The following is a 16,405-nucleotide window of genomic DNA, read 5'->3' on the forward strand; positions in this document are numbered from 1 at the left end:
AAGCAACCACACAGAAGTAATTTCCAAACAGGCTACCTTTTCTTTTTCTTTCTTTTTTTTTAAACAAAGGAACCATATTCTGCCTTAGAGGGAGAAAAATGTGCAGTAATGCCAAAGAAAAGACACAGGGTGGCCATCTCAAAAAACTTACAAGAAGTATTTTAGGAAGATCTTAAAACGCCATTTTAAATGAATTAAGGAGGTTGAGTGAAAGGCCAGAAAACTGCCATCCTAGTGGATAGTTGGGTTGTGCTGTTTTGTTTTCCATTATCTTAGAGTGGAAACTTAAAGCAAACAAGTCCATGAGCTCCTACTTCCATGCTCTCCCATTCTACCACCTTACGTGGCCATGTTGCCCTCTCCCTTATGAAGTTAAATCATTTTGCTCAAAATAGGCACATTCAAAAGAAATCTGGAACAGTGCAGGGCAAAAGTAAAAGGATCATAATTCCCAAGCTACAGGTGCATTCTGAGGGGTGAATAAAGATGCAAGTCAACAGAATAGTTATGCTAACTACTTTTTTAAGAAAAGATTTATTTATTTATTTGTGCATACAAGAACTGGGATGTAAGCAAGACGTGTGAGGAGGCGGGGTGGGGGAGCGGTGAGAGTATTCACCAGAGAGAGTGAGGATCAGAACAGGCAGATCTACTGAAATACACTGCAGCAGGCAGGCAGGAGAGGTCTGCTGTGCCATGTGGGTTGCTCCCAGGCTGGCTGGGGATCGAATCCTGCAGCAGTAGCTGGTGATAGCTTGATAGCACTGTCTTTAACCCCTGCACCACCAGGGAGGCCCTGCTAACTACATTTTTCTTTAAGTCTGAATTCTTTCACTTAAATATTAGTAACCTTTCTTTAAAACAATGCAATAATGTCGCATCTTCTGACAATTTGGGTGAACCTACTGTTATTCCTAAAATGGGGTCCATTTTTCCAATTTTTTAATTTTTCACTCCTCATTCAGAACCTTTTCATATTTTTGACAAATTCATGTCTCTTGGTATCCCAAGAGCAGACCTGTGCAGACCTCCCCTGTCTTTGAGCAGCAGACCTCCCCTGTCTTTTCCTCACCTCCCCCTGAAATGGTAGAGATAAAACTAGTTTAGCGTCACACTTATTGCTACTGTCTACATATTTGCAGATTTCTATAGCAATCCTCCTTGGCTTCTTATTCATTTTTCTCATGTTTGAGAAATTAAGTATAGAATTTTCCTAACCATGACACAATCTGATCCTTAATTATGGCCTGTGGTTTAGTTTCTCTGTGCTTCTGAATGCTCAGGAGTGCATTATACTTTAAATCACTCATATACATTCACACTCGCATACATCAGTATTCAGCTCATAATTCAATTTATCGTTTTAAGTTACTGTATGAGGTTTTCTTTAATATTTCCTTTTCTGAGATCTTCTGCCTTTTAGTTGACAGACTTCTGTTAACCTAAATCTTACTGTATTCTCATACAAAAATAGCTTTCTTAGAAATAAGTAGTTTCACTACAACCATAAACACTCCAAACTCCCATTACATGAGAATCTGAGTGTCTGCTATGTGCATTAGGCTGAAAAATACTGAGACTTTCAAACATTTAAAAGAGATTTAGGGGCCTCCCTGGTGGCGCAGGGGTTTGGGACATAACTTATGAAGCTGACCGCAGCCTCTGCAACACAAGTTCAATCCCCCACCCAGCCAAGATGCAACCCACATGGAGCAGCAGATCTCTCCTGACTCGCCCGCTGCTCCCCTCAGCAGTGTATTTCGGTTGGTCTGCCTGTTCTGTTCCCCACTCTGTCTCTGGTGAGTCCTCTCACCCGCCATGCCTCTGGCCTGTACTCCAGCTCTTGTATGCATGGGTAAATAAATCTTTAAAAATAAATAAATAAAAGAGATTTAATACAGGGCCTCCCTGGTGGCGTAGGGGTTAAGTCTCAGAGCTATCACCACACTACTGCCTCAGCTTGATCCCCCATCAGGGAGCTAACCCACATATTGTGCAGCAGACCTACCCTGTATTACCCACTGCTCCCCTTAGCAGTGTATTCCAGTAAAATCCACTTGTTCTGTCCCCACTCTGTCTCTAGTGAATCCTCTCACCCCCACATCTCTGGCCTATACCCCAATTCCTCTATGCAAAAATTTAAAAAAGGATTTAATACAGTGCTGTTTCAAGATAGACTGAAGACGTGCATCACTTTGACAATTTTAAAATGAAACAGTATTATATAAAGTAAAATCCATGTTATCGAAAATCTCTGTAAGACTAGACCTTTAGAAAAGCATCTTCTATATTATCTACTATGCGTCCTTGTCCATAACAAAAATTTACATTTGAATCATTTTAAATAGAAACTACATTTTTCCTACTTTCTTGAATATAATTCAATCTTTATTTGATGACTAAGAGTCATAATGGACAGAAATTATAGCACTAAGCTATAGAACAATGATGTTTGGGGCTTAAACCAGGACTGCAGGGTTATGTTCATATATGTTAATAATCTCAAATTACTGGGAGGTAGGGAACTTTATACTAGATTTTGTTTTTTCTTTTATTTTGTCGATCTGTCACACAGACATTTCATACTACTATAAATACTGTAAGGAACAGGCCATGTATCAGGAGAGGGACTAGTTCTGATAGTGCACCTACTATGTGCCAGGTCTACGATAAATGTTGCAATGCATCTAGCAACTTACCTGGCACGAAGCAGATGAGTAAACATTTGGTAAGTGAATGCCATCAATGTGCCTGCCTGAGGAGGACCTCTCCCTATTGTTTCTAATCTGCCGTGACTTGGAAAACAGATATCCAAATATCAAGCAACACTATTAAAATGTGTCTGGCATGGTTCTTTGCACAAAGTGGGTGGGTACAGCATGGCAAAATTGCATGAGCTGAACTGAACTGAAGATACTAACAGTGAGCACTTACAATATGCCAGTGATTTCTTACATTACCTAAGACAATGCCTTCAATGCAGATATTATCCCCATTTATAGATGCAGAATTTGAGTTTGAAAGTGGTCATGTTTATATAAAGCAGTGGCAATGGAATATGAATCCAGACAGTGTGAGGGCTGACTGAAACAAATGGTTTTAAGCATAATACTATAGTGCATAATACTACATTTATATATAATATAAATGTATAGTATAAATGTATAGTAAATAAGTAAAGGTTAGAAAGACATGAAATATGTGTATAACAACTCTTTTCTTCCTAGTAAACCTTTCTTTGCTGACATGCTGATTCTCAGGTATATTCTCAATTGATGAGGTCACCATATGTAAACATTATACTGACAAGTGAAAGCAATAAACTGAAAACTAGGCAAGCAAAGTATGAGTTGAGCTACTGTGTACTACAGATGGATTCCAAAGAAGTAGAAGCTTGAGAGATCTTTGTGTACTAGGGTCATCGGGGAGGGCTTTAAGAAGTTAAGACCTGAGCTCAAGCAGTATAAGAGAAAAAAGGAATGGGGGAAACAAAAGGGTATTTTATAGCTTAAGAATAATTGCAAAGCCACTGTGAAATTGGGGGTCGGGGATCATAATAGATGAATAAACATACATGTGGTCTGGAACATCTATATCCACTGCAGCTGTAAGCCCCTATTCCTGCCAGATTTACTTAATCATTCAAGCAGCTGGACAAACAAGGGTGCAGATGGCAGTACCATTGGATTAGGATATGGTAGCAGACTCAAAGGCCAAATCTGAAGCTATGATTCCTTGCTTGCTTTACAGCTCAGATTCCTTGACTAGGGAAGTGTAAGCACCCTCGACTATTTCCAAACCTTAAAAAGGAGGACATGCTGACCTAGGGATTACTTAAATACATGGTCTCATTTGCTCAGAAATCTTTCACTAGGTAGAAGCAGAATCACCTCTAATTAATGACACACCTACTGTAACTAGTGCCTGCAGATCCTCCCTGCCCCTAGGAGTCACAGGGATGAGAGACTGGGGCAGTACCTGTCTCTACAGCAGACACAGGAACATGTCCGGAGGAGTCAGCTCTCTCTTCAGGGAATGGGGACACCATCCACACATTGGGAAGGAGACGGTACATTTTAGCATGAGGTCCAAAGTAAAAACATTGTGTTCAACAGAGACTGCTTAACCACCTAGTAGTTAAATCAGCAAACGGTTCACTCGTCTCTGAGTGAGAGCCCTAAGAGTAACTTGACTTGCACTTGATAGCTGAAGATATGTGAAAGTTTCTCACTTCAGTGGGATATACTGGGGACTAAGGTATCTCTGGCAAAACTCCAAATGCTTTTATTCAACTCATTACAGACAGGCACTCCCAAACTTGGTAGTCTTTCTCTCATCTCTCAGATATCAAAGTGCAAAAGTATCAAAATAATCCAGGTAAGACTCAAAACCCAATTCATGCATTGACTATATATTTCCTGAACACTTCTGAGTTGTCAGGCACTGATCTAGGAACTGAGACTAGGTCCCTCTGCAAGATGGATGTGTACCCATCCATTATTATTTCCTTTTATCCTACCCAACCACTCAAAGCTCCAGGCAGGGAGTTCTTCTAAAGCCCCATTAACAATCAATCATTCTCCTTTCCCACTTCTGTGCCTCTGGTCAAGCTGTGCACACCTAGGACACGCTCACTGTACTTCAACCCAAACCCTCCCATCCTTCAAAGTTAGCTGAAGTCTTCCAACCTTTCTCCTCCACCTGGAAGCCCTGATTTCCATCTCATCCCAACAACGTCTTGTTTCTCTGAACTACTAACAATTACAGTGAATACCACCATTAGTTTATTTAGAAATGCATATCCTCTAAGTGACACATATTTATTCAATAAATTCTGAATATCAACTGCGTATTGGCACTGTTCTAACGGTTGGAGAAAATGCAGCAAACAGTACTTGTTTTTTCCTCCCCAAAGCCTCTCTCCTCGAGAAAGTTCTTCTCTTATACTGTTTTTTAAAAATTTCCAGTAGATATCTGGATTCATACTCAGTTCCTGATACCTAACAATTAATTAGAGCCTTGGGCATCCTTGGTCCAAGCTCACTCAAATTGAAGTTACATAAACTAATGGGGAACAAAAGCAAACGAAGCCATTTCTAAATGAACTTCCACTTCTTAAAAACCTCAAAAGAACAAGGAAGGAAAAGAAAACAGGCTATGAAAGCAATGCTGAACCAACACATTTTGCGTACACCAACAAAGCACCTCCAATCCCCCCTCCAAACCACGAAAGTGACCTTTTCTTTCAATCCTCACAACTCCAGATTCAAGTGTTTATTTTAAGAGACCTTGGAAAAGTTTAAAGCGCCCCTCAGTTTCCTAAACAGGTCTTTCTAAAGCTTTGTTCCTTGATGAATAACCCCCCCCCCAACCGCTGCATTCGCCACTTCACAGACTAATCCAACGAGGTTCACTACAAGGAACTAGATTTGAGCTTCACTCATAAGAGAAGCTCAAAGAACACTTTGAACGCGATAAATCCAGAGACAATTTTAATATAAACAACAAAAGCCAGGTCCTGCTGAGGCTGGTGGAAGGCTCCAAGTTCCCAAAAGAAGGGAATCAGAGAATTTCCTCCACGGGAGCCGCGAGATCCCGCAAGGCGTGGGAGTTTCTGCAGGAGGTGAGGGAGATTTAAAAATATATATGGTTCTAAAGTGATTTGAGAGATACGACAGCTGGCACCCTATAGCGGGCGAGGGGGAAGCCGGGCTGTGCCATGCGGCGGAGGCTGCCACCTGGGCACTCCCACCATTCTTCACAGCCGGGTCGGGACGCGAAATAGGGGGGCCGTGCGCCTCGCGGACCTGCACCCGCGCCCCCGGCCCCCGGGCCACCTGCCCTCGCCCCGGGGCACCTCGCAAACCCGTCCCGCCCAGGTCTCGGGAGCCCCGACCTCTCTGGGGACCTGAGACTAGTGGGAGGGAAGGGGTCTCGGGCGGTGGCCCGGCCCTGGCGCGTTACCCACCTGAGCAGACTGGAGAGGGGGTGACTCGAGGAGCCCAGGCCGCCGCCGCTGCCGCCGCCGCTGCCGCCCCCGGAGCTGCCGCCGCCGCCGCCGCTGCCCCCGAAGCCCGAGGACAGCCGCTTCCCGGACAGCAGCTTCTCCACAGCCGGGAGGTGCCCGGTGCGGGCCGCCTCCAGCAGCTCCTGCTCCTTCCCCATCCCCAGGGCCGCCGCCCCCAGGATCCCCTTCCCGGGGCAGCCACGGAGCCTGCTCCGGTTCCCAAACTTTCCGTCTCCGGGCAACGCACCCCCCAAACCGGCCGGGGACACCACCCCCCTCCCCCCCGCCTTTCCCCCCCTCCGATGCGTCACTTCCGGGATCCGGCGTCACGCGTCACCGCGCCCCCTTGCCCCGCCCCCTTGCCCACCTAGCTGGGCGGGGCTAAGCGGGCGGGCGCAGGTGCCTCTCGCCCGCCAGCAGGGAACCCCCCGAAGTAAAGACAGGCTTCCAGGGGCCTGCGGAAAGTGCCCTGTGGGCACCCGCCGCACAGGTGGAAGGGAGTAGACAGACCCACCTGTGTGTACCTCCCGAAGTGTGCTCCTTCCCCAAAGGTTTTTGGGAGCCTACAGGACAGGAAATACGGTAATTCATCCAGGCAGCGTAGAAACAAAGAGAAAAATGTGGTAATGCGCACGAAAATTTCCGTGTCCGTTTTTTCAGCATGAATAAATGTAATATGTTATGGTATAAGGAACTAGCGATAGAGAGGAGAATAAAAGGCTTCCCACAGTACCAAAAGAGAGGAAATTTTTTAAAAACTAGCAACATACCCACTTTTTCATACCCCCAAACCCTGAAATAACTCGTTAAAGTGATACTTTCATAAGGACCCCCCTTCTCCCCCCTCGTAGATTTCGTTTCCTTTTACTCTGATGAGTAACTGACATAAAAAGTCAGGTTTGTGAAATTGCCCTAGATCTGGACTGGTGAATTGGAAAAATCGATAACTGGATAGCAGCGGTGCCTTGTTCTGTTTCTGGCGCTGGCGCTGTTCCGGGGCGCTAGGTCGACAGTTGTGGAGTGAGTTAATGGACTGGATACGTTTTGTTCAAGCAATGTGACTTTTTTAGCTGCTTGTGGATCAGAAGGAAACACTGGTAATTCGATGTAAACACAGGCGCCCCATCTCTGCCCAGCTGAAACGAGCAAGGCTGAATCTAACCCGTCCACCTGCAGCCGCCTCGCGACCCCGCAGACGCGGAAATGAGTTTTCTCGCGTTTCCAGACTTGATGAGGCAAGTGGAGTAAGCGGTTAACGGGCATTGAGACTTTTAAAAGGCGGAAAGGACAGATAGAGTCCCTCCGTAAACACACAGCTTTCCTTCTCAAATGCTGGTTTCCAGAATCCACAAACTGAACTCCTCACTCTCAATTTTCCCTCTCCCCGTCGCCACCAAATCAGAGTCAAAACCGAGCCTTGAAGTCCTCTCCGCGCGCCTGCGAGTGACGCCTCCGAGCCGCAGCAGGGATGACGTCATCGCGGCGCGCCCGGAGGAAGTAAGTTTTGGGGCTGCCGTGCAGTGCTTGCTTCTGAGCTCCTGAGCCTGACAGCAGCGTGGTCTCCTTTCTCCTCCTCTTCTTGTAGCTATGGACAATGCCTGCGAGTCCCCCCTGGAAAAAGGTGGAGAGACAGGAGAGTCAGAAGAGGCGACTGCTGCTCCCGGGGGACCCGGGCCTACTGACAACGACGCAGCCCCTGAGGAAACTGAGGGGGACGGAGATGGGGAATTAAAAGAAGCCGCAGCTGAGGAAGGAGAGGTAGGAAGCGAGACCAGAGTAGTATCCGAGACTATGTTAGTGGCTGCTTTACCTTTTTCTTCGTTGGTCCCTCCCAAGCTACTGGAACTCATGGGGACTTCTAGATCTGCAGTCGCTGGAACGGGATGGGGGAGGGAGACAATCATAGTGCTGGTTGGGTGCCAGAGACCCAAACGGCAGGTTAGTATTTTTAAAGCTATTAAAAGCTACTTCTAAGGGAACTTTAAATAACATTTTGTTTTCCTGGTGAGGAAATTGAGACAGTGCAAGAGCTAAAACCCAGAATTCTTAGTACTCCTTTCCCGTGGATTTTACTTAAACATAACTGACTTTACAGGCTGAAGAGCTGATCAGATTCGTTAAAGGGGGACTTCAAAGGGAATTCCTGGCGTATCGTTCTTACCTTTTTGGGACATTTCAGTGTCCCAAAATTAAAGGTTACCAATGGCGTGGAAGCTAACTTCCAAAGTTCTCTAAACACACCAAATCCATAGTTGGGTCACCCCAGGAGCTCAGAAGTGTTGCTTAGTTGAGCATCAGCCAGAATCTGAGTCCTGTCTGGGTTCCATCTCTAGAGACAGAATCTTAGAGATAGAAGGAACTTAGATCATGGGGTGGGGGAGCATTAGATTAGATAGAAATAGTCTTTCACAGCCCAAAGTTGCACCAAAAAATACATTAGCTAAGAATTTTTAGATAAAGCATAATGTGATGAAACTATCTTTAAGAGGAAGCTTTAAAACAGTTCTCAATGATAGAAAGGATTTGAATAATAATTAGCTTAGTCCAATAAAGATCTCACTGCATGCAGAAATTTGGACCCAAAAATTTTTGATGCTACTGTATTATTTTTAAAAGTTGGTCATATACCAGACCACAAAGAAAAGCATACATTTTTAAATCTTTATACACAGAGACAGAAGAACTGGTTCCATGGAGACTTTGCTGACATCCCCTGTAAAGAATAAGGTTAGGAGAGTGGGTTCAAGAGAGTGGTTTCATGATCCTTGGCATTTCATTCCCATTGTAAACAGATACTGGAACTGTGATCATAGTTGAACTGGATTATTTAAGGGCTGGTTTTCTTTCTACAGAAAACTATAAACTTCTTTAAGAGAGACAGTACATCTTACACTCGATGGTACTGTCAGTGCCTGGAACCAGAAAACTACTGAATAAATGATTTATTGTGTTGTAGTGAGAACGATGTCTTCTTACCTTGCCCAAATCTGAAAAGTCGGGCAAGAATGTAATAAGGTTTCTTTCATCTTCTCAGGTCAAGAGTCAGGATATCTCAGATTTAACAGCAGTTGAAAGGGAAGACTCTTCTTTACTTACTCCTGCAGCCAAAAAACTGAAAATAGATACCAAAGAAAAGAAAGAGAAGAAGCAGAAAGTGGATGAAGATGAGATTCAGAAGATGCAGTAAGTCACTTTCTGATCTTTCCCCATTTTAAGGCAAGTCTTGCTTGGCCACACAAAGTTAACAGTGTTTCTTGACTTTTAGTAACTTTCTTTTTTAAACTCAAAAGAAAATAAAACAATTAATACATTAGGCTACCTGCTAGAAAACATAAATAAGTAAAAAGAAAAAAATAACACCTTATGACCAGAGATAAAATATTGCTGCTAGACCAAAAAAAAAAAAGTTATACCAGAGATAAATACATATTTTGAGGTTTAGTCTCTAAAATGTTTTCTATACATATATATAAATAAATATTTCGAAGATGTTATATATTGTTTGTATAGCTGTTTTTCACTTATGTATAGTGAATGTTTTCCTTGTCAGAAATTACACATCTGTAACTCAGAAAATACAGAAAAGTAGGGAAAAATTACCCATAATCCCACCATTCTGAGTTTACCCTGAATATACATTTAGGTACATACCTTTTTAGATTTTTTTAATCATGTTTGATATATACAGATGAATAGTTTCAAGTCAGTAAATATGCCCATAAATCATAATTTTAAAAAATTTAATCAATTTTTAAATGACAGATCATTTAACATATTAAACCACTAAGATGTATTACCACAGATATACTTCCTTGAGGCAAATATCTATAACTTTTTATTTTTTAAGATAATACTGTTTTACAGTACTGTATGTGATTCAGAGATATGGGATCACACCTCTTCAAATGTATGTCACCACCCACTCCCACCACGAAGTCGCCTGTAGACATCCACCATAGTTCACTGGGCCCCTCCACACTTTGCTCTCCACCCTGCCCCACCCACTCTGGTAGCCTTGGTTTTACTGACAGATTTATAGTTATTGGTTTGGTTTTGACCTTTTGTTTTGTTTCTCTGTATTCCACATATGAGCAAAACCATGCGCTATTTGTCTTTCTCCTCTGACTTTTTTCACTTAGCATAATCCCCTTCAGTTTCATCCATATTATCACAAATGGCAAGACTTCATCTTTTTTTTTTTTAATTACTGAGAAGTGTTCCATTTTGTGTGTATATGCACATGTGTACACACACACACATCTTTTTCATCCACCTATCTGTCCTTGGACACTTTTCTTGTTTCCATAACTTGGCTATTGAAAATAATGCTGCAATGAACGTAGAAGTGCATATATCTGCTGGATCTTATGGTAGATCTATTTTTAATATTTTGAGTAACCTCCATAACGTTTTCCATGGGGGCTGGACCAGTCCACATTCCTACCAACAGTGTACCAGCATTGCTTTTTTTCCACATCCCTGCCAACACTTGTTATCTCTGGACTTTTGATTTTGATTTTGATTTCCCTGATGAGAAGTGACAATGAACGTGTTTTCTTTGAAGAAGTAACAATTTAATTCTTCTGCCTTTTTTTTTTAAAGATTTATTTATTTATATAAGCACTGGGTGCAGTCAGAAGCACGGGAGGGTGAGAGAATTCACCAGAGCCAGAGCGGGGAGCAGAACAGGCAGAAGGACCAAAGTACACTGCTGAGGGGAGCAGCGGGTGGCAGGAGAGGTCTGCGCGCCATGTGGGACCCTCCTCTGGTGGCCAGGGAGCAGCCTGGGATCAAACCGGTGCTGCAGAGGCTGCTAGCAGCTTTGCAACCCAGCGCTCAACCGCTGCGCCATTGGGGAAGCCCACTTCTGCCTATTTTTGATTAGGTTTTCTTTTTGTTAAGTTGTATGAGTTCTTTATAGATCTTGGGGATCAGCCTTTTATGAGTTATACGATGTGCAGATATTTTTCACATTCAGTAGGGTGTCTTCTAATGATAGTTTCTTCTGCTATGCAGAAACTTTTTGGTGATGTAGTCCCATTTGTTTATATTCCCTTTTGTTTCCCTTGCTATTGAAGACAGAGCCACAGACATCCTTGAAGCCAGTGTTATGGAAAGTTGTGCCTGTTTCTCCTAAGCATTTAATGATTTCAGGTCTCACATCCAAGTCTTTAATCCTTTTTGAATTAATTTTTGTGCAAGGTGTGAGACAGTAGTCTAATCTCACTCTTTTGCATGTGGCAGTCCAGTTTTCCCAGCCCCACTGTTGAAGACTTTCTCCAATGTATATTCTTGGCTCTTTTGTCATAGATTAACTGTTCTTATATTTTCAATTCTATTTCATTGGTCTGTGTGTCTGTTTTTATTTCAGTACCATACTGTTTTAACTACTATAGCTTTTATTTTTAAAGATTTATTTATTTATGCAAACAAGAATTGGGGTACAGGCCAGAGGTGCGGGGGGGTGAGAGGATTCATGAGAAGCAGAGTGGGGAGCAGAACAGGCAGATCTACTGAAATACACTGCAGAGGGGAGCAGTGGGCGAGACAGGAGAGGTCTACTGCACCATGTGGGTTGCTCCCTGACCAGCCGGGGATCAAACTCATGCTGCAGGGAATACCCAGTAAATCATTTTTCATGGCTATCTTGTATTCCATTATGTGGGTGAACCATAATTTAACCATTCTCTGTATCTGTTTGATTTGTTTCATATTTTTCTTTTGCTATTGTTAGGAGGAAAGATTCGCGGGTGAGGACCCACAGTCAGGCAACCCGTTTCATATTGAGGTTGCCCTGTAACATTATGATTAGTATCTTTATATTCTTTATCTATTTACTTCCTAAGATAAATGTAATTGCTAGTTCAAGCAGCATGAACACTTTCAAAGACTTTTCATATATGTATTTCCAAATTCTCCTAACAGATTATTCCACTTTATTGGTATTTGTGAGTTTGTGTCCTCCTAGTTTCATTAATACTATTTTTTTTAAGATTTATTTGTTTGTTTGTTTGTTTTATTTATTTATTTATACAAGCACTGGGTACAGTCAGAAGCGCGGGAGGGTGAGAGAATTCACCAGAGCCAGAGTGGGAAGCAGAGCAGGCAGACTGACGAAGTATACTGCTGAGGGGAGCAGCGGGTGGCAGGAGAGGTCTGCGCACCATGTGGGACCCTCCTCTGGTGGTCGGGAGCAGCCGGGGATAGAACTGGCGCTGCAGAGGCTGCGGGCAGCTTCGCAACTCAGCGCTCAACCACTGTGCCACCGGAGAGGCCCTCATTAATACTATTTTTTAATACTTGTCTGATTTATGAAAATATTATCATTTTAGTTTATCATTTTGGTTTCTTTAGGTGATAGTGAAGGTTGATTTTTTTTTCCCTGCTATCTTTACTAGCCATTGGTGTTTTTAGAAATTTCCTGTTTGTATCCCTTGCTCATTTTCTAAAATTGGCATGGTCAGCTTTTTATTTATTTGAAAGAATTAACTATATATTGAGTATTAACCCTTTTACATAGATGTTACAAATATTTTCACTATCTTAATGCTGAAAACTCTGTTTGAATATAAATTTATGTATTTCTAATAACAAAATGAAGATATATAGTAAGGCAGAGTGACAGTGACTCAACATTGTTAAATTTTTTTTTAAATGAAAAAAAGATGTTGTGTTACACTTTCTCTCAACTTTAAGATAGAGATGCTTTTATCCTCATTCCTCATAAGCACCAATCCTAATGCTATTTTTGATCCCTTGAAAATTCATTTTCTAATTATCTAACACTTATATTGATGAAATAATGTATCTTAAGCATTTGTGCTTATAAAGCAAACTTAACTACTTGAATCTTTGTCTAGAATCCTGGTTTCTTCTTTTTCTGAGGAGCAACTGAACCGTTATGAAATGTATCGCCGGTCAGCCTTCCCTAAAGCAGCCATCAAAAGGGTAAGGATGGACTGCCTCACTTCTTTTCCATCAGATACAAAACTGAACTAGGCTTGAGATCACTGTCCATTGGCATTTGAAGTGAGATGTTAGGGATATTGGTGGGGTATTTAGGCTGGAAAATAAAAACAGCACACCTCTTAATTATCTGACCTATTACAATTTTGTGTTTTATGAATAGGGTCTCAACATAGAGAATAAGTCACTATACAATTGAATTCTTGTTTTAACAGTCTCAATTTTAGCAACTAGTCTTTAGGAAGCACTTTTTCAGGGCAAAGCGTTTGTGGGTACTTTTCTACTTGACTTATCTTAATCACTCTTTTTCCTTCTTTCAAGCTGATCCAGTCCATCACTGGCACTTCGGTGTCTCAGAACGTTGTTATTGCTATGTCTGGTATTTCCAAGGTTTTTGTCGGGGAAGTGGTAGAAGAAGGTGAGTGTTACTTACGTAAAAATACTGGATTTAATCTGTGGTGGTCTAATTTTCAAGGACACCTATAATAAGGAACTTAGTAAGGCACCTACGGGAGTTTCCATTTGCATTGATTGACCAAGTATATTCAGGAGTGCATGACTGTTGTTCCTTGAAACTCTTGAAAGTTTCAATACTTTCAAGGAAGGAGGCAGGAAGTATGCAGGCAATTTTCCTGATTCTTATCCTCAGCCCAAGGTGACAGAAGCACTTTCTATTTTTCTCCAGTGAACTTTGTTCATTTCTGCTGCCAAAAATAACCACTGGGGTTAAGCATTGTGGTATGGTGAGGAGTTGTCCCTGCTGTTATGACCCCAGGAACTGCTCCCTTATCCACCAAATAAAGAACCTCGCTACCCATTGCTAGTCTCTATCCAATTAAGTCTTTTCTTTTTTTGAGAAGACATTTTAAACTGTGTCTATGATAAAGCCTGATATAGATTATATTAACACTAACATGATACATTTTATAGCATTCTCTTAAGAAGGAAAAATGTCTTAGTTTATTTTCCTAGCAGCTTAAGGAGAGTTTATGAAAATTACAGTTCAAAAAGATAATGAACTTTAAAACTAATAAATTCTTCTGTGATAATGAAACTTTCTCCTTGCCCCCTATTTAGCTTTGGATGTGTGTGAGAAGTGGGGAGAAATGCCACCTCTACAACCCAAACATATGAGGGAGGCCGTTCGGAGGTTAAAGTCAAAGGGGCAAATTCCCAACTCAAAGCACAAAAAAATCATCTTCTTCTAAACCAAACCTAGAAAGGCCTGGTACTGAAGGAAGAAGTACTGGTTCCAGACTTCCATCCCATGAGACTTCCTACACTGGTGCTTTAGTCTCTCAGTTCTCTAGGGATATCATGATGATTCTAATGTCTTTCTCAAAACTCTGATACCAATCACAATTAAAGACATGCCTTGACTAAATTTTGGGACCTCAGTGCATTTTGAGGCCTTTAACTATTTCTTGGCCAATTGGAAGAAGAAAGGTTCATGGGCCTTCATCTTCTGGACAAGAGCTGCTTTCAGAGAGAAAACATTTCGAAGAAAGCTTTGATGGTTTCACATTGAAGCCTTGAATTTCTAATACAGGTTGTTTCTTACATCTGCTTTTAAGTGGATGAACCAAGCAGAAACATTTGACTTGGTGATACTCTATCATGAAGGACATGGTGATAGCAGGAATAGTGGAATAATTTGTCCCTGTAAACATTTAAGGTTTTCATATGGACTTTGGTGAGTGATCATTAAACTGTTTTCCAACTTGCCATGTGTATATTCATTTTCTGCCTAGCTGGTTGGAGTGAGAAGATATTTATTCTTTTTTAGTGTCAGAGTAAAATTGTCTTGGTTCTTTTGTAAAAATTTGACCCTTCGTTTATTTGGGGTTTTTTTTTTTAAGCCTTCATTTTCTACTAGAACCATTAAAATTTCATCGTAGAATACAGCATTTAAAAACAATGTAAAGGCCTCCCCTGGTGGCGCAGCAGTTGAGCGCCGTGCTGTGAAGCTGTCCACAGCCTCTGCAGCTCTGGTTCGATCCCGGCTGGCTGGCGAGTATCCCACGTGGCGTGGCAGACCTCTCCTGTCTCGCCCGCTGCTCCCCTCAGCAGTGTATTTCGTCAGTGTGCCTGTTCTGTTCCCCGCTCTGTCTCTGGTGAATCCTCTCACCCTCCCGCACATCTGGCCTGTACGCCGGTCCTTGTATAAAATAAATAAATCTTTATTAAAAAATTTTTTTGAAAAAAAATAAAAACAATGTAAAAGCTGAATATTTCAGATTCTAATAAACAGATATATCACAACCAATACTATTTTAATAAGTTTAATTTGTTTTTTTCAGGTGGTTCACAGAACCAATACACTCAAGGTTTGATTAGATATTGCAACATTAAAATTTCCCAATACTGACCATTTTCCAGTTCAACAGATACATTCTCATTGTTTTCCTCAAATAGAGGGTAATGAAGTGACCTTTATTGACAGTGATTAGCAGTAATAAGGCTACTGTATATAATTGGCAATCCCCAAGAATTCTTCCTTCTCTTATCTTTCAGTCATAGGGAAAAGGGTTTTGAAGCTGTTCTTTTCCGAAGCTTTCCTGAGCAGATCTTAGTATAAGATTCCAGTTCTGCTTAGCACCCTGAGTGGGGGAAAAAGCTTGGACTCACAAAGTTGGGCAAATCTGACTGTAGTATATTACATTAAACTGACTTTAAACATGTACTTAGCGAATGGAGAAGTGGAGCATTCCACAAAGAAAGGCTGTAAGACTCAGAGGCCAAAAATCAAGTTCCCGTTTCACCATGGTAATCTCAAAACTACCTTCTTTCCCTACACCCATAAACTAGCCTAAATGGAAACCAATGTAAATGATCTAAATAGAAGCATTTAAGCTACAGGGCATGTGAGAGGTGGTATTTATCCCTTGTGTAATCCATATACAAGAACTATTCCTTTCGGAACCATGAAAAAGGATAAAGATTGCAGCCCATGGCAAAATGGGGGCAGATTAAATATGCAGCAAACCATACAGCAAAAAGCAACCATCTTGAGAACCCACTTCTCTGACTCAAAGAAACTAGGTTAATTATTTCAGTTAAAAACAGAATTTGAGACTGATAACCACCCCCACAGCCGAGCTAAGAAATAGACTTATCCATTCGCACTAAAGCATACCTCTGGTACATCCATGTAAACAGGAAATCTAGACAATCACAGATGATAGACAGTGGTAAATCTTCACAGCTGAAATGGTGATGTGCAGTGGAAGAAGTCTTTAAGGGATAGCGGTGCTATCACTCCAGACATTTTCTTGAGGTATTGTTATCTCTTGTTCACAGTCTTAGAGCTCCGAGGCAGAAATTGAAAGCAGTCCAGAGGAACTGCTACTATTTTTTCTTTTACATTTATGAGGACTACCGACCAGTTCACATTTCTTCATTATCAGTCTTCCTTTCTCTGGTGAACAGGTA

General features: G+C 41.8%; 2 protein-coding genes across 6 annotated transcripts in view; one reads left to right on the plus strand and one right to left on the minus strand.

Annotated features, from left to right (window-relative positions):
- ANKS1A (ankyrin repeat and sterile alpha motif domain containing 1A) overlaps nt 1-6,165 on the minus strand; it is a gene marked incomplete at both ends in the record, with an annotated part of 172,242 nt that extends 166,077 nt beyond the window's left edge. For all 4 annotated transcript variants that reach the window (XM_084228656.1, XM_084228654.1, XM_084228655.1 and 1 more), the window contains one exon: nt 5,969-6,165. In XM_084228656.1, the coding sequence (XP_084084782.1) occupies nt 5,969-6,165 (197 nt within the window). The remainder of the gene's footprint in view (nt 1-5,968) is intronic.
- A 1,429-nt stretch (nt 6,166-7,594) lies between these two features.
- On the plus strand, nt 7,595-14,181 carry TAF11 (TATA-box binding protein associated factor 11; the record flags this gene model as incomplete). 2 transcript variants are annotated; one of them, XM_084227926.1, is made up of 5 exons in its annotated part: nt 7,595-7,765; nt 9,042-9,190; nt 12,868-12,955; nt 13,295-13,391; nt 14,051-14,181. In XM_084227926.1, 5 exons carry the CDS (start codon nt 7,595-7,597, stop codon nt 14,179-14,181), a joined length of 636 nt encoding a protein of 211 aa, XP_084084052.1. The 2 variants fall into 2 exon arrangements, with proteins under 2 accessions (XP_084084052.1, XP_084084053.1); XM_084227927.1 differs by lacking the exon at nt 13,295-13,391 and having other exon boundaries at nt 14,051-14,107.
- Nucleotides 14,182-16,405: the final 2,224 nt, after the last annotated feature.

The sequence above is a fragment of the Talpa europaea genome, assembly GCF_964194135.1.
Source record: "Talpa europaea genome assembly, chromosome: 2".
NCBI lineage: Eukaryota > Metazoa > Chordata > Mammalia > Eulipotyphla > Talpidae > Talpa > Talpa europaea.